Genomic DNA, 19,899 nt, shown 5'->3' with positions numbered 1-19,899 from the left:
GGTGGTATCTAAACAGGTGCAAGTTAGATAAACAAGGGGGTGGGGTGGGCTCTAACCAGGTGCTAGTAGTAAAATGCAAATTAGATAATCACAAAGGTGGGGGTCCTTATCTTTGAAGTGAATTGTATGCATAAATTAATCAAGGTAGTATTTAAATTCCTTACATACATTGACAGTGGGTGTGTGATTCCACCTAGTGGTCAATATCTATATAAATATTTACACTGCAATACCATTTATGCCCTGATGTGATCTCAGTCATCTAGGGAAATGTTTTTCAATCATTGGTCTGGGGACCACCAGTGGTCCTTGAATGTAATTATTGTGTAAGTCAAGGATATCCCCCTAGTGGTCAATTTCTATAAATATATTTACAACTGCAATACCATTTATGCCCTGATGTGATTTCAGTCACCTAGGGAAATGTTTTCAAGCAATGGTCTGTGGGCTACCGATGGTCTTTGAGAGGGTTCAGGTGACCCTCCCCAGCTAAATCATGGAGAGTTGGTAACCAAATAGTCTCCTTATAGATCTTTAACTCTATACTTTTCAATTTTTTGTGTTTTGAATTTTTATGTTTCATGGTGTCCTAAGGTGTATGGTTTATTGTCTGTCTTGTATTATTTTTGGTGTTTTGTGTTGTGTCTTTGAATATTGTATGCTTCATGTGGTACTAATGTGTTGGGGTTATTGTCTGTCTTGTATTATTTTTGGTGTTTTGTGTTGTGACTTTGAATTTTTATGGTTCATGTTGTCCTAATGGGTTGGGTATTGTAAATCTTGTATTATTTTTTGTGTTTTGTGTTGTGTCTTTGAATTTTGCATGCTTCATGTGGTACTAGGTGTTTGGGTTATTGTCTGTCTTGTATTATTTTTGGTGTTTTGTGTTGGGATCTTTGAATTTTTTATGTTTCATGTTGTCCAAATGGGTTGGGTATTGTAAATCTTGTATTATTTTTTGTGTTTTGTGTTGTGTCTTTGAATTTTGCATGCTTCATGTGGTACTAGGTGTTTGGGTTATTGTCTGTCTTGTATTATTTTTGGTGTTTTGTGTTGGGATCTTTGAATTTTTTATGTTTCATGTTGTCCAAATGGGTTGGGTATTGTAAATCTTGTATTATTTTTTGTGTTTTGTGTTGTGTCTTTGAATTTTGCATGCTTCATGTGGTACTAGGTGTTTGGGTTATTGTCTGTCTTGTATTATTTTTGGTGTTTTGTGTTGGGATCTTTGAATTTTTTTATGTTTCATGTTGTCCAAATGGGGTTGGGTATTGTAAATCTTGTATTATTTTTTGTGTTTTGTGTTGTGTCTTTGAATTTTGCATGCTTCATGTGGTACTATGTGTTTGGGTTATTGTCTGTCTTGTATTATTTTTGGTGTTTTGTGTTGGGATCTTTGAATTTTTTATGTTTCATGTTGGCCAAATGGGGTTGGGTATTGTAAATCTTGTATTATTTTTTGTGTTTTGTGTTGTGTCTTTGAATTTTGCATGCTGCATGTGGTACTAGGTGTTTGGGTTATTGTCTGTCTTGTATTATTTTTGGTGTTTTGTGTTGGGATCTTTGAATTTTTTATGTTTCATGTTGTCCTAAGGGGTATGGTTTATTGTCTGTCTTGTATTATTTTTGGTGTTTTGTGTTGTGTCTTTGAATTTTGGCATGCTTCATGTGGTACTAATGTGTTGGGGTTATTGTCTGTCTTGTATTATTTTTGGTGTTTTGTGTTGTGACTTTGAATTTTTATGGTTCATGTTGTCCTAATGGGTTGGGTATTGTATATCTTGTATTATTTTTGTGTTTTGTGTTGTGTCTTTGAATTTTGCATGCTTCATGTGGTACTAGGTGTTTGGGTTATTGTCTGTCTTGTATTATTTTTGGTGTTTTGTGTTGGGATCTTTGAATTTTTTATGTTTCATGTTGTCCAAATGGGGTTGGGTATTGTAAATCTTGTATTATTTTTGGTGTTTTGGGTTGTGTCTTTGAATTTTGCATGCTTCATGTGGTACTAGGTGTTTGGGTTATTGTCTGTCTTGTATTATTTTTGGTGTTTTGTGTTGGGATCTTTGAATTTTTTATGTTTCATGTTGTCCAAATGGGTTGGGTATTGTAAATCTTGTATTATTTTTTGTGTTTTGTGTTGTGTCTTTGAATTTTGCATGCTTCATGTGGTACTAGGTGTTTGGGTTATTGTCTGTCTTGTATTATTTTTGGTGTTTTGTGTTGGGATCTTTGAATTTTTTATGTTTCATGTTGTCCAAATGGGGTTGGGTATTGTAAATCTTGTATTATTTTTGGTGTTTTGTGTTGTGTCTTTGAATTTTGCATGCTGCATGTGGTACTAGGTGTTTGGGTTATTGTCTGTCTTGTATTATTTTTGGTGTTTTGTGTTGGGATCTTTGAATTTTTTATGTTTCATGTTGTCCAAATGGGTTGGGTATTGTAAATCTTGTATTATTTTTTGTGTTTTGTGTTGTGTCTTTGAATTTTGCATGCTTCATGTGGTACTAGGTGTTTGGGTTATTGTCTGTCTTGTATTATTTTTGGTGTTTTGTGTTGGGATCTTTGAATTTTTTATGTTTCATGTTGTCCAAATGGGGTTGGGTATTGTAAATCTTGTATTATTTTTTGTGTTTTGTGTTGTGTCTTTGAATTTTGCATGCTTCATGTGGTACTAGGTGTTTGGGTTATTGTCTGTCTTGTATTATTTTTGGTGTTTTGTGTTGGGATCTTTGAATTTTTTATGTTTCATGTTGTCCAAATGGGGTTGGGTATTGTAAATCTTGTATTATTTTTGGGGTTTTGTGTTGTGTCTTTGAATTTTGCATGCTTCATGTGGTACTAGGTGTTTGGGTTATTGTCTGTCTTGTATTATTTTTGGTGTTTTGTGTTGGGATCTTTGAATTTTTTATGTTTCATGTTGTCCAAATGGGGTTGGGTATTGTAAATCTTGTATTATTTTTGGTGTTTTGGGTTGTGTCTTTGAATTTTGCATGCTTCATGTGGTACTAGGTGTTTGGGTTATTGTCTGTCTTGTATTATTTTTGGTGTTTTGTGTTGGGATCTTTGAATTTTTTATGTTTCATGTTGTCCAAATGGGGTTGGGTATTGTAAATCTTGTATTATTTTTTGTGTTTTGTGTTGTGTCTTTGAATTTTGCATGCTTCATGTGGTACTAGGTGTTTGGGTTATTGTCTGTCTTGTATTATTTTTGGTGTTTTGTGTTGGGATCTTTGAATTTTTTATGTTTCATGTTGTCCAAATGGGGTTGGGTATTGTAAATCTTGTATTATTTTTGATGTTTTGGGTTGTGTCTTTGAATTTTGCATGCTTCATGTGGTACTAGGTGTTTGGGTTATTGTCTGTCTTGTATTATTTTTGGTGTTTTGTGTTGGGATCTTTGAATTTTTTATGTTTCATGTTGTCCAAAGGGGTTGGGTATTGTAAATCTTGTATTATTTTTTGTGTTTTGTGTTGTGTCTTTGAATTTTGCATGCTTCATGTGGTACTAGGGGTTTGGGTTATTGTCTGTCTTGTATTATTTTTGGTGTTTTGTGTTGGGATCTTTGAATTTTTTATGTTTCATGTTGTCCAAATGGGGTTGGGTATTGTAAATCTTGTATTATTTTTTGTGTTTTGTGTTGTGTCTTTGAATTTTGCATGCTTCATGTGGTACTAGGTGTTTGGGTTATTGTCTGTCTTGTATTATTTTTGGTGTTTTGTGTTGGGATCTTTGAATTTTTTATGTTTCATGTTGTCCAAATGGGGTTGGGTATTGTAAATCTTGTATTATTTTTTGTGTTTGGGTTGTGTCTTTGAATTTTGCATGCTTCATGTGGTACTAGGTGTTTGGGTTATTGTCTGTCTTGTATTATTTTTGGTGTTTTGTGTTGGGATCTTTGAATTTTTTATGTTTCATGTTGTCCAAATGGGTTGGGTATTGTAAATCTTGTATTATTTTTTGTGTTTTGTGTTGTGTCTTTGAATTTTGCATGCTTCATGTGGTACTAGGGGTTTGGGTTATTGTCTGTCTTGTATTATTTTTTGGTGTTTTGTGTTGGGATCTTTGAATTTTTTATGTTTCATGTTGTCCAAATGGGGTTGGGTATTGTAAATCTTGTATTATTTTTTGTGTTTTTTGTGGTGTGTCTTTGAATTTTGCATGCTTCATGTGGTACTAGGTGTTTGGGTTATTGTCTGTCTTGTATTATTTTTGGTGTTTTGTGTTGGGATCTTTGAATTTTTTTATGTTTCATGTTGTCCAAATGGGGTTGGGTATTGTAAATCTTGTATTATTTTTTGTGTTTTGTGTTGTGTCTTTGAATTTTGCATGCTTCATGTGGTACTAGGTGTTTGGGTTATTGTCTGTCTTGTATTATTTTTGGTGTTTTGTGTTGGGATCTTTGAATTTTTTATGTTTCATGTTGTCCAAATGGGGTTGGGTATTGTAAATCTTGTATTATTTTTGGGGTTTTGTGTTGTGTCTTTGAATTTTGCATGCTTCATGTGATACTAGGTGTTTGGGTTATTGTCTGTCTTGTATTATTTTTGGTGTTTTGTGTTGGGATCTTTGAATTTTTTATGTTTCATGTTGTCCAAATGGGGTTGGGTATTGTAAATCTTGTATTATTTTTGGTGTTTTGGGTTGTGTCTTTGAATTTTGCATGCTACATGTGGTACTAGGTGTTTGGGTTATTGTCTGTCTTGTATTATTTTTGGTGTTTTGTGTTGGGATCTTTGAATTTTTTATGTTTCATGGTGTCCAAATGGGGTTGGGTATTGTAAATCTTGTATTATTTTTTGTGTTTTGTGTTGTGTCTTTGAATTTTGCATGCTTCATGTGGTACTAGGTGTTTGGGTTATTGTCTGTCTTGTATTATTTTTGGTGTTTTGTGTTTGGATCTTTGAATTTTTTATGTTTCATGTTGTCCAAATGGGGTTGGGTATTGTAAATCTTGTATTATTTTTTGTGTTTTGTGTTGTGTCTTTGAATTTTGCATGCTTCATGTGGTACTAGGGGTTTGGGTTATTGTCTGTCTTGTATTATTTTTGGTGTTTTGTGTTGGGATCTTTGAATTTTTTATGTTTCATGTTGTCCAAATGGGGTTGGGTATTGTAAATCTTGTATTATTTTTTGTGTTTTGTGTTGTGTCTTTGAATTTTGCATGCTTCATGTGGTACTAGGTGTTTGGGTTATTGTCTGTCTTGTATTATTTTTGGTGTTTTGTGTTGGGATCTTTGAATTTTTTATGTTTCATGTTGTCCAAATGGGGTTGGGTATTGTAAATCTTGTATTATTTTTTGTGTTTTGGGTTGTGTCTTTGAATTTTGCATGCTTCATGTGGTACTAGGTGTTTGGGTTATTGTCTGTCTTGTATTATTTTTGGTGTTTTGTGTTGGGATCTTTGAATTTTTTATGTTTCATGTTGTCCAAATGGGTTGGGTATTGTAAATCTTGTATTATTTTTTGTGTTTTGTGTTGTGTCTTTGAATTTTGCATGCTTCATGTGGTACTAGGGGTTTGGGTTATTGTCTGTCTTGTATTATTTTTTGGTGTTTTGTGTTGGGATCTTTGAATTTTTTATGTTTCATGTTGTCCAAATGGGGTTGGGTATTGTAAATCTTGTATTATTTTTTGTGTTTTGTGGTGTGTCTTTGAATTTTGCATGCTTCATGTGGTACTAGGTGTTTGGGTTATTGTCTGTCTTGTATTATTTTTGGTGTTTTGTGTTGGGATCTTTGAATTTTTTATGTTTCATGTTGTCCAAATGGGGTTGGGTATTGTAAATCTTGTATTATTTTTGGTGTTTTGGGTTGTGTCTTTGAATTTTGCATGCTTCATGTGGTACTAGGTGTTTGGGTTATTGTCTGTCTTGTATTATTTTTGGTGTTTTGTGTTGGGATCTTTGAATTTTTTATGTTTCATGTTGTCCAAATGGGGTTGGGTATTGTAAATCTTGTATTATTTTGGGTGTTTTGGGTTGTGTCTTTGAATTTTGCATGCTTCATGTGGTACTAGGTGTTTGGGTTATTGTCTGTCTTGTATTATTTTTGGTGTTTTGGGTTGGGATCTTTGAATTTTGTATGTTTCATGTGGTACTTCAAAATATTATATTAATACAACAGGCCGCCTGTTTGTAAAAAAAAATTCAAAGATCCCAACACAAAACACCAAAAATAATACAAGACAGACAATAACCCAAACACCTAGTACCACATGAAGCATGCAAAATTCAAAGACACACCACAAAACACAAAAAATAATACAAGATTTACAATACCCAACCCCATTTGGACAACATGAAACATAAAAAATTCAAAGATCCCAACACAAAACACCAAAAAATAATACAAGACAGACAATAACCCAAACCCCTAGTACCACATGAAGCATGCAAAATTCAAAGACACAACACAAAACACAAAAAATAATACAAGATTTACAATACCCAACCCATTTGGACAACATGAAACATAAAAAATTCAAAGATCCCAACACAAAACACCAAAAATAATACAAGACAGACAATAACCCAAACACCTAGTACCACATGAAGCATGCAAAATTCAAAGACACAACCCAAAACACAAAAAATAATACAAGATTTACAATACCCAACCCCATTTGGACAACATGAAACATAAAAAATTCAAAGATCCCAACACAAAACACCAAAAATAATACAAGACAGACAATAACCCAAACACCTAGTACCACATGAAGCATGCAAAATTCAAAGACACAACACAAAACACAAAAAATAATACAAGATTTACAATACCCAACCCCATTTGGACAACATGAAACATAAAAAATTCAAAGATCCCAACACAAAACACCAAAAATAATACAAGACAGACAATAACCCAAACCCCTAGTACCACATGAAGCATGCAAAATTCAAAGACACAACACAAAACACAAAAAATAATACAAGATTTACAATACCCAACCCCATTTGGACAACATGAAACATAAAAAATTCAAAGATCCAAACACAAAACACCAAAAATAATACAAGACAGACAATAACCCAAACACCTAGTACCACATGAAGCATGCAAAATTCAAAGACACAACACAAAACACAAAAAATAATACAAGATTTACAATACCCAACCCCATTTGGACACCATGAAACATAAAAAATTCAAAGATCCCAACACAAAACACCAAAAATAATACAAGACAGACAATAACCCAAACACCTAGTACCACATGAAGCATGCAAAATTCAAAGACACAACCCAAAACACCAAAAATAATACAAGATTTACAATACCCAACCCCATTTGGACAACATGAAACATAAAAAATTCAAAGATCCCAACACAAAACACCAAAAATAATACAAGACAGACAATAACCCAAACACCTAGTATCACATGAAGCATGCAAAATTCAAAGACACAACACAAAACCCCAAAAATAATACAAGATTTACAATACCCAACCCCATTTGGACAACATGAAACATAAAAAATTCAAAGATCCCAACACAAAACACCAAAAATAATACAAGACAGACAATAACCCAAACACCTAGTACCACATGAAGCATGCAAAATTCAAAGACACAACACAAAACACAAAAAATAATACAAGATTTACAATACCCAACCCCATTTGGACAACATGAAACATAAAAAAATTCAAAGATCCCAACACAAAACACCAAAAATAATACAAGACAGACAATAACCCAAACACCTAGTACCACATGAAGCATGCAAAATTCAAAGACACACCACAAAAAACACAAAAAATAATACAAGATTTACAATACCCAACCCCATTTGGACAACATGAAACATAAAAAATTCAAAGATCCCAACACAAAACACCAAAAAATAATACAAGACAGACAATAACCCAAACCCCTAGTACCACATGAAGCATGCAAAATTCAAAGACACAACACAAAACACAAAAAATAATACAAGATTTACAATACCCAACCCATTTGGACAACATGAAACATAAAAAATTCAAAGATCCCAACACAAAACACCAAAAATAATACAAGACAGACAATAACCCAAACACCTAGTACCACATGAAGCATGCAAAATTCAAAGACACAACCCAAACACAAAAAATAATACAAGATTTACAATACCCAACCCCATTTGGACAACATGAAACATAAAAAATTCAAAGATCCCAACACAAAACACCAAAAATAATACAAGACAGACAATAACCCAAACACCTAGTACCACATGAAGCATGCAAAATTCAAAGACACAACACAAAACACAAAAAATAATACAAGATTTACAATACCCAACCCCATTTGGACAACATGAAACATAAAAAATTCAAAGATCCCAACACAAAACACCAAAAATAATACAAGACAGACAATAACCCAAACCCCTAGTACCACATGAAGCATGCAAAATTCAAAGACACAACACAAAACACAAAAAATAATACAAGATTTACAATACCCAACCCCTTTGGACAACATGAAACATAAAAAATTCAAAGATCCCAACACAAAACACCAAAAATAATACAAGACAGACAATAACCCAAACACCTAGTACCACATGAAGCATGCAAAATTCAAAGACACAACCCAAAACATCAAAAATAATACAAGATTTACAATACCCAACCCCATTTGGACAACATGAAACATAAAAAATTCAAAGATCCCAACACAAAACACCAAAAATAATACAAGACAGACAATAACCCAAACACCTAGTACCACATGAAGCATGCAAAATTCAAAGACACAACACAAAACACAAAAAATAATACAAGATTTACAATACCCAACCCCATTTGGACAACATGAAACATAAAAAATTCAAAGATCCCAACACAAAACACCAAAAATAATACAAGACAGACAATAACCCAAACACCTAGTACCACATGAAGCATGCAAAATTCAAAGACACAACCCAAAACACCAAAAATAATACAAGATTTACAATACCCAACCCCATTTGGACAACATGAAACATAAAAAATTCAAAGATCCCAACACAAAACACCAAAAATAATACAAGACAGACAATAACCCAAACACCTAGTACCACATGAAGCATGCAAAATTCAAAGACACAACACAAAACCCCAAAAATAATACAAGATTTACAATACCCAACCCCATTTGGACAACATGAAACATAAAAAATTCAAAGATCCCAACACAAAACACCAAAAATAATACAAGACAGACAATAACCCAAACACCTAGTACCACATGAAGCATGCAAAATTCAAAGACACAACACAAAACACAAAAAATAATACAAGATTTACAATACCCAACCCCATTTGGACAACATGAAACATAAAAAATTCAAAGATCCCAACACAAAACACCAAAAATAATACAAGACAGACAATAACCCAAACACCTAGTACCACATGAAGCATGCAAAATTCAAAGACACAACACAAAACACAAAAAATAATACAAGATTTACAATACCCAACCCATTTGGACAACATGAAACATAAAAAATTCAAAGATCCCAACACAAAACACCAAAAATAATACAAGACAGACAATAACCCAAACACCTAGTACCACATGCAGCATGCAAAATTCAAAGACACAACACAAAACACCAAAAATAATACAAGATTTACAATACCCAACCCCATTTGGACAACATGAAACATAAAAAATTCAAAGATCCCAACACAAAACACCAAAAATAATACAAGACAGACAATAACCCAAACACCTAGTACCACATGAAGCATGCAAAATTCAAAGACACAACACAAAACACAAAAAATAATACAAGATTTACAATACCCAACCCATTTGGACAACATGAAACATAAAGAATTCAAAGACACAACACAAAACACCAAAAATAATACAAGACAGACAATAACCCAAACACATTAGTACCACATGAAACATAAAAAAATTCAAAGACACAACACAAAACACCAAAAATAATACAAGACAGACAATAAACCATACACCTTAGGACAACATGAAACATAAAAAATTCAAAGATCCCAACACAAAACACCAAAAATAATACAAGACAGACAATAACCCAAACACCTAGTACCACATGAAGCATGCAAAATTCAAAGACACAACACAAAACACAAAAATAATACAAGATATACAATACCCAACCCATTAGGACAACATGAACCATAAAAATTCAAAGTCACAACACAAAACACCAAAAATAATACAAGACAGACAATAACCCCAACACATTAGTACCACATGAAGCATGCCAAAATTCAAAGACACAACACAAAACACCAAAAATAATACAAGACAGACAATAAACCATACCCCTTAGGACAACATGAAACATAAAAAATTCAAAGATCCCAACACAAAACACCAAAAATAATACAAGACAGACAATAACCCAAACACCTAGTACCACATGCAGCATGCAAAATTCAAAGACACAACACAAAACACAAAAAATAATACAAGATTTACAATACCCAACCCCATTTGGCCAACATGAAACATAAAAAATTCAAAGATCCCAACACAAAACACCAAAAATAATACAAGACAGACAATAACCCAAACACATAGTACCACATGAAGCATGCAAAATTCAAAGACACAACACAAAACACAAAAAATAATACAAGATTTACAATACCCAACCCCATTTGGACAACATGAAACATAAAAAAATTCAAAGATCCCAACACAAAACACCAAAAATAATACAAGACAGACAATAACCCAAACACCTAGTACCACATGAAGCATGCAAAATTCAAAGACACAACACAAAACACAAAAAATAATACAAGATTTACAATACCCAACCCATTTGGACAACATGAAACATAAAAAATTCAAAGATCCCAACACAAAACACCAAAAATAATACAAGACAGACAATAACCCAAACACCTAGTACCACATGAAGCATGCAAAATTCAAAGACACAACACAAAACACAAAAAATAATACAAGATTTACAATACCCAACCCATTTGGACAACATGAAACATAAAAAATTCAAAGATCCCAACACAAAACACCAAAAATAATACAAGACAGACAATAACCCAAACACCTAGTACCACATGAAGCATGCAAAATTCAAAGACACAACACAAAACACAAAAAATAATACAAGATTTACAATACCCAACCCATTAGGACAACATGAACCATAAAAATTCAAAGTCACAACACAAAACACCAAAAATAATACAAGACAGACAATAACCCCAACACATTAGTACCACATGAAGCATACAATATTCAAAGACACAACACAAAACACCAAAAATAATACAAGACAGACAATAAACCATACACCTTAGGACACCATGAAACATAAAAATTCAAAACACAAAAAATTGAAAAGTATAGAGTTAAAGATCTATAAGGAGACTATTTGGTTACCAACTCTCCATGATTTAGCTGGGGAGGGTCACCTGAACCCTCTCAAAGACCATCGGTAGCCCACAGACCATTGCTTGAAAACATTTCCCTAGGTGACTGAAATCACATCAGGGCATAAATGGTATTGCAGTTGTAAATATATTTATAGAAATTGACCACTAGGGGGATATCCTTGACTTACACAATAATTACATTCAAGGACCACTGGTGGTCCCCAGACCAATGATTGAAAAACATTTCCCTAGATGACTGAGATCACATCAGGGCATAAATGGTATTGCAGTGTAAATATTTATATAGATATTGACCACTAGGTGGAATCACACACCCACTGTCAATGTATGTAAGGAATTTAAATACTACCTTGATTAATTTATGCATACAATTCACTTCAAAGATAAGGACCCCCACCTTTGTGATTATCTAATTTGCATTTTACTACTAGCACCTGGTTAGAGCCCACCCCACCCCCTTGTTTATCTAACTTGCACCTGTTTAGATACCACCCCCCCCCACCTCACCCCCCCGCTTCATTTAATTTGCATGTCTGGCACCTAGCATTCCACAAAGAGGGGGGTGCCCATCCCCCCACCACACCCCCTCGCTTCATTTAATTTGCATGTCGCACCTGGCCCATGGTTAGAGCCCATCCCCCCTTAAGACAGTGACCCCCCTGCCCTAAATAAATATTGCCTGAGGTTAGCGACCATCCCCCCCACCTTAACCCTAGTGACAAAATTTACATGTTGGGGACATGGCAAATGGTGACGCAGGGACCATACATCATGCATTTTATAAATAACCTATTATTAGTTTTTATTATTATTTAATTATAAACTATTATATGCTAATTATATTTATGGATATTTATATTTATGGATATTTATGATTTATGATTATGCTAATTATATCTATTTATATCTATCTATTTGAATTACTAATTTGCATAATTAATTATGCATATTATGCATTAAATTGCTCACTAGCGCCACTAGTGGCCAAAAAAGGTACCGAACAGACACTATATCATACTACTACTTACTATGAGACCTAGCAGATCATGTCTGTCTGTGTGTGTGTCTGTGTGTGTGTGTGTGTGTGTGTGTCCCACCTTTGTGCCAATATATGGAGCTGAGTGATGGGGACTCCTTATATGGTTATGGCTGAGTCATGGCGACGTAATCACTCAGCTCCATGGGCACAAAAGCGGGACAGACAGACAGGCCCACAGACAGACAAAACCCAAATATGTACGAGCTGCGTTCGCTTCCCGCGTTTGCGCGTCTTACTGGTATAAATAGAAATCATCTAAGCATATAATAGCTTGCTGCTTATAGCAGAAATGGATATTTAAAAAAAAATGTAATATTAAAGTAAAGATATTTTGAAATATATTGTCGTGAACGGAAATGCCAGCTTCCTTATACTCGGATCTCGGGAGGTGTAGTTTCAGGCTACTACATAGCCATACAATCTCTGAATGCTATGTGCAATCTGGGAAACAATCTGCAAAAAAAAAAAAAAAAAGCAGCGCCCTCTGCTGTTTGTTTCCTTGAACGTGCCTCTGGGGGGCAGGCCCCAATAGAATTTGTATAACAGGATGTTGGCCAGGTTGGCCCCGGACTCAAGCCTCCACTTCCTGTGGAGCGTCTCATTCCCACCATCAACAATGTATACACGTTCTGAATGTCCCTGCTGGACAGATTCAGTATAGCACATAGCTCTGTTCTTGAGAGATTATAGGCTATACGTGAGACTATAGGCACATACCGGTCAGGATCATGTTATTGATTTGACCAGTAGGGGTACTATGCGGTACATGAATGGTGCTGGAGTCCTGCATCTCAACCATAGACTGTAAAAAAATATGGACAAAGCGTTCCGCGGGTCTAACGTGAACGTAAAATGAAGCCCGTCAGTCCTTGCAATGGAAGTCGCCATCTTTCTAGATCCGTTTTGGCCCAGTTCAGGCCAGCTGGCCCATTGGCTGGCACAGACAACGAGGCGGGACTTCCCCCTTCTTCTTCGTTGGTTTTTATTTTGACTCGAGTGGGTGGGGGATCCCGTTCATAGACTGTAACGGTAGCCACGCCCCTCAGAACATGCGCGACTTTATGGTCATTTTTTAAATAAATGGGACCATAATTTTCCAAAAAGAATATTATGACATTAGAAATGAGACTTTAAACTAGTGACTGGAAGCAAAAAGTATTCATGACCATGTTTATTAAGGTAATACAGTCTAGGTGAAGTTGGGCTAAAATACATGGACTTCTATGGGGATATGGGTTTTTCTGGGTCCAGTGACAGCGCCACAACAGGCCATTATATGAACTTTCATTTCCTTAGTGGCTTCACAAAATATCCGTCTGACTGCCCCCCTGATCTCGACCCAAATTCCAAATGTTATGCACCTTGCACACTTCATTGATGCAGCCTTGACTTAAGGCCGCTACCGTCAATATACGGCTGTATCGGTTTTACTTTTTTAGGCTTCCAATTTAGGCTTAACTTATGCAATTTCAGCTCCCGTGAGCTTAATTAGATTTTCCAAAAAAAATCTCGAAAGAAAAGTTCCTTGACGTGAAATATAGTTTGAGAACCACTGTTCTATGCTTCCCGCACCCGATAAAACAAGGCCAGTTGTGATCACCGTGAATGGCCCCATTTCGCTGCGTTCTATTATAAGGACCCATTTTAAATCATTTACACTTATTGCTAATGTAACATCTTAATGACAAACTCAAGAACCACTAGAGAGACCCTGTATATATACACCGAAATGAGCAGCACCACCTGTTTCTTTCTTGCAGGCCCCCGCGGGCTGCAGGGGGGCTCAAGCCAAACAGCACTTGATTAATCATAGCCGGTGACAGTGCCTTTCCACCAAGATACCAAATTTAATTATGAAAGCGATAAATAACCGTTTTCTAGGACTGTGTAGATCATCCGCCGCGGCCGCATCGTCCACAACTTGGTGAGTAATCTTCCCCTCCAGGGACCTGCTGCGCCACCACATCCTTTGGGGGGCAGGGTGGGTGTGGGTGGGTGGGGGGGGGGGGGGGGGGTTGATAGATGGCCGAACCCGTGGCTTTATTTTATGGCTGAAAGTTTTATTTATGGAGCGTCCATAATAAACGCACTCTCGTTATTAACCGTCTGCATCTTCAAATAAAATAGCGATCAAGTGGACTTTTTTTTCTCCTTCCCCCCCTGCTCTGTGGAGACAAGAATCAGTTGGTTGGTTGATGTTTGTTTTAGTTTTTTTTGGTAAGGGGGGTTCATTTGAGAACAGTAATCATCATTTAGGCCTATACTCTGGCATATATATATACGTATATAATGAAGCCAAACGATTATTTGATTCTCGTTGTTACAGTATGTTATAGGCCGGAAATAAACCAGTCGGTTGATTTATATTCATCATTTTACAATTTACTGCACCATCTGCAGCCCCCATAAATCAGGATGGAGAATATTTGCTTTAGTCTTTACTCCCATGCTCTCATCCAATCCATTATTGTTAATGTGAATTAGCCTACACAAAAAAAAAAGACAACTCACAGGAACGATATTTAGATTTCTCCATGGGATTGCTTCCAGTGTTTATTCCTGATGTTATTTAACTACTTGAACCCCCTTCTTCATCCATATTCTGGGAGGGGTGACATTTACCAAAAAAAATAGCCGATCTACAAGCTCACGACATGTCACGGCTGTGACACCTCGTGAGATTATGGATCGGGCAGATTTTGGCGAAGAGATTCGGAGGAGGGAATAAAGGCAGTCCAAGTATATAGAGCCATAACTCCGTTTTTACTAAGTCCTAGAGGGTTTAAATGATAGCCTGAGCATTGCACTTGGAAAAATAAATAAATGTGCCTCTCATTCTCCCTGCATTCTTTCACATTTCAAGCTTTTTCCTTTCTCGCCTTTGTTGTCCCCGAAAGTTATTCAAGGATGACGCTGACAGTTTGTGGCGTCGTGCTGCTCTCTCTCACCAGATAGATCCTGGCAGGCTGAAGGTTATAAACGGCAATAGAGAGTGCGGAGTGAATTTACTCGGAATATACTTCTGGGCGTCAAGATATATCAGAGAGATTCACAAGTGACGGGTGGAAGGAGAAGGAAAGAAAAGGATTGGGAGCAGATGAGAGGAGGAGGGTGGGGTGGGGTGGGGTGTGGGGGGGGGGGGGGAATCAAATAAATCCAGCGTCGGGGGCTGGCAGACATTATGTCCATTTGTCACCTTGTGCAGCAGCGGAAGAATAAAAGGCTGGTATGAATGGAGTCTATTACTGAAAGAGAGAGTCACTAAGCTGCTTGCCACTGTTGATTTCTCGCAGCGGTCGATAAATTGAGCAAAAGGGGCGGCCCGGCGAGCGGGGGCCCCCGCTTCCTTGCATGTTCCCCCTTAACCCATTCTGAACGGGAACCCATTTTGAGTGTTAGCATCATGTTGTGCTTTAGCTATTGAAAAAATAGCAGATCTACAAGCTCATAGCGCGCCACCGAGTGGCGCGCTGCGAGCTTGTAGGTCTGCTATTTTTGAAAAATCAAAGAACGACTGACATTTTTAGAATCTGATCTCAGGTCAGAATGGGTTATAATCAGACCAGTGTGTGTCCTAGTGGAAACCTCGTGTGAATCTGATCTCAGGTCAGAATGGGTTAAACAGCTCCGCATCGGTCGCCGTGTCGCACTTTTCAACCAACGCATGAGCGGCTTCTCATGATTGCTATTCTCCGTATTGATTCACTGTATTGCTGTGTTGCGCCATGCAGAAAATGCAAAGGAGACAGCCCCGGTGCCTTTTTATAGGGACTATAATGGTTCTTAGTAGTACTTTCTGCTGCATATTTACACCAATATTATAGTTCTCAGCGGAGTTCTCAGCGGTGTCTACACTTAGTGACAGACGTCTCTAAAGCGTTGATTCTCAACCAGTGGTTCTCAAACTTTTTCTGGATCAAGGTCCACTTGAAAACACCGCAGCATATGAGTGGGCCAACATTTTCAAAGCATCTTAGTTTTATGATCAATCAATCAAATCAAAAGACTAACTTAAAAATATTTTTTGACGTCAATCTTGTGTCTATACTGTTTTGTGAATTACTTGGGGGCCACTTACAATATCCTCATGCCCCCAGCCCCCAGGGGTCCTTGAAGGGGTTTGCAGGGGGTCCCCAGCCAAATGATGGATATAGTTAGGAACCAAATGGACCCTTTAGTATGTACAAATGGAACCAAATGGACCCTTTAGTATGTACAAATGGAACCAAATGGACCCTTTAGTATGTACAAATGGAACCAAATGGACCCGTGAAGGGCCTGATGTGGCCTGATGCATATAAAACTGGGGTCCTTAAAAATAAATACTGCTATAAAGCCTCACTGTAAAAAATGTTCTGTCCCTGGCATATCTTTTCATATCAGGTGAAATCAATTTGGGGGTCCTATAGCATTGATTGGTTGAACACCATATATTAGTCCGAAATGTTACCAGCACGTGGCACAGTAAAGCTAAAAGGATAGCTTGTTTCCATTGTGGTCCTATATGTAAAAATCACACTTGTGTGAAGTGAGGGGCGCTCATATCATCATGCATCATCACATTTCGTGCTCAGCCAATCAAATTATCACATTCCGTGGTACACATACACAAAGCTGGGCACGGGAGGGGCTAGAACCCCTCAAAAATGACCAAGAGGCTTCTTTTTTCGATGGACCTTTGTCAGTATGGAACTCCATCATGTTGGATGGAGCATTAGTCAAAGAGAATTGTATTCATGAAACAAAAATAAATGAATAAAATAAAAAAGTGCCTGACAGACTGACAGTACATGTATTTGTTCAAAATGTTATTAATTTACAAACTACAATCAGTGCAGCCACTCCAATAAAGGTTCATTTACCACAAACGACGATGATGGTGATGTGAAAATGAGTAACAGAAAAACAATTGTGCAAATGTTTACCCCTCAGATCTTTTTTTTTTCTTGGAACTGGAAACCCTATCAGGATGTCATCCTTTGCGACTGCCTTTCCTATATTTATTTTCCTATCCTACTATATTAAATACTTTTCTCCCAACAACGATGTGCTCATATCAAGTCATCTCCCACTGTCTTTTTTTTTTTAGCATTTCCAACTCCATCTGACAAATCCCAGCGCTTTGAAGTATCTATACTTTCCTTTCATGGTTTTCCTTTCTTTAGAGCAGATTGAACCCTGGAAGAGTCTGCATGGACCCAGAAGGACACTCTGTTCTCATTCATACTTAGTTGTGTGTTGGTGTTTCACTGGAACACCAGGGCAGTCCGTTTGTGGCGCACATTTCAACTCGAGGCGATTCAAAGAACTTTTTCTGTTTTCTGTGTCTATGGAGTTAACATTACTCTAATAGCCCCCAGGTGTGGTTAGAATATTGAAATACGTCAATGGCATTTCAATTGCCACAAATTTACGCCATATTTCAGGCACATAATATGACGTAAACTCTCCTTTCATTGTAAATGGAAAATGTGAGACGTCCCGTGACGGGACGAAAAGCTGTATACAGGAGGGGGCTAGCGCCCCTCAAAAAGTTAAACGTTTGAGAACCACTGCTTTAGGGGTTAAGCAAAACTTGTGCTTTCATGGAAGTTTCAAATGTTTCCTGCAAGACACGCTGATATACAGGCTTACTTTCACTGCATCCAGGGTGGACTACATTATATATTAGGTCACCATGGTTACTCAGTAGCCTATATGTTTGAGTGAGCCTGGGTTGTTAAGGTTACTATTGTTGCAAGACAGAATTCTCGGAGGTTAGGCCCCCCCACATCATGGACTCCATATTTGGCCAGCTGAACGGCTTCACACACCGTCTGCGAACGCCGCGCGTCAAAACAGCCGCCGCCTCCGTTATTTTCAACGAACCTCTCCCACACCGGCGGCGTCCGACGCGCGCTGACGCCTCGCCTGACGCTCCGATAGAAACCTGTGCCGTGTCGCTGCGCGCCCGGTGTGTGTTGGGCTTGATATAGAACTCCATATATAGAGCATGGCTGACACATCTAAGTCTGACATCATGGGAATCCACATTTAAGCACCGCGCTGACCCTGAACTCCATATATGGATATGACGACATTGGGGTGACAAGAGCGGGAAGTATAATAGAAAGAGTTCCAGTCTCAGGCAGCGACAGATTCAAAACAACATGCTGAAAGTGCTCCAATGGGTTCTCTCTCTGTGAAACTATATCTTCCATAACTCCTATCTAGAACCTCCCCACTCCCTTCCGCCGTGTATCCCGGTTATTTCCACGACACCCTTCTTACTCAAAGCCATCCTTCGGACACACCCTGCGGCAGGTCCCTATAGACAACCATAGTCGCCTTTTCTTTGAGTATAGTTTGTTTACGCGACGCACGTCATGCCATTCTTCGACCTCCTGTCCCGTCTGGGCATCGACATGGACCGCTGGATGATGCTACAGAGCGGGGAGCAGCCCTACAGGCGAGCGGCGCGCTGCCACGCCTTCGAGAAGGAGTGGGTCGAGTGCGCCCACGGCATCGGGCAGACCCGCGCCAAGGAGGAATGCCGGGTGGAGTACGACGACTTCTACGAGTGCATGCACAGGCAGAAGACCAACAGGCGGCTGTATGACATCCGTAAGCAGAGAGACAAGCTGGCGAAGGAGGGGAAATACGCCGTCCCACCGCAGCACTCGGGCACGGGAGAGCAGAGCCCATGAGGAAATGCACCGTCCCACCCCAGCACTCGGGCACGGGAGAGCACACACTGCAGGAGCATGGGAGGCTCCTCAAGCGATGCACCCAAAGCTATAGATTAGCTTGTATTGGGTTTGGCGACACCATTTTAACATTTGAGATCAGGCCATGGGGAGTGACATCATAGCTGTTTCCCCCGGATCCTTGCAGGGGGCCTCTCGGGACTTTGAGCGACGCTACTGTGCAGGAGGGGAAATACAGCATATTAACCCTGAGTGAGGGAGAAATACGCCATCCCACTCCAGCACTCAGGTGGGGTGCATGTGTTTGGTCCGTGTTTGGACACAGGCATTATAGTCTGACACCCTACCCAAAACCAAACCCTAAACCTAACCTCACAGGACGCCACAGGTTAGTTTAAACCAGCCACGCGCATGTCACGGGAGCCATGGGTGAGTTGTAACCGGTCTGTAACCAGCCGCGCATGTCGGGAGCGACAGTGTTGTCGGACTAATGCCTGTTGGACTGTTAGTATGTCTAACCATCGTATTCACCCCCCCCCCCCCACAAGGTAAGTGGGAAGCAAACCAAGGATGGAATTTAAATTAAAGAATAACTACCAGTGAGCGAGTCAACGCAAAGCCAAGGAAGACCACATAACTCTGCCATAAAAGGTGCAAAGGTGAGAGAGAAACCTGCGCTGTATGACAAGCCTCGAGGCACTGTGGTACACCATATATATAACCAGTGCAAGCATTTGACACTAATGGGTAATGCATATAAATCAGATCACCATAACACA

General features: G+C 38.1%; 1 protein-coding gene across 1 annotated transcript; it reads left to right on the top strand.

The window, feature by feature from the left end:
* Positions 1-18,799: 18,799 nt before the first annotated feature.
* On the top strand, positions 18,800-19,120 carry LOC308336117 (NADH dehydrogenase [ubiquinone] iron-sulfur protein 5-like; the record flags this gene model as incomplete). The annotated part of the gene is made up of 1 exon (XM_080793366.1): positions 18,800-19,120. One exon carries the CDS (start codon positions 18,800-18,802, stop codon positions 19,118-19,120), a length of 321 nt encoding a protein of 106 aa, XP_080649492.1.
* Positions 19,121-19,899: the final 779 nt, after the last annotated feature.

This window comes from Protomyctophum bolini, assembly GCF_963924005.1.
Source record: "Protomyctophum bolini genome assembly, chromosome: 21".
Taxonomy (NCBI): Eukaryota; Metazoa; Chordata; class Actinopteri; order Myctophiformes; family Myctophidae; genus Protomyctophum; species Protomyctophum bolini.
Note: the sequence above shows the minus strand (reverse complement) of the source record. Positions and strands in the feature narration are given on the sequence as shown.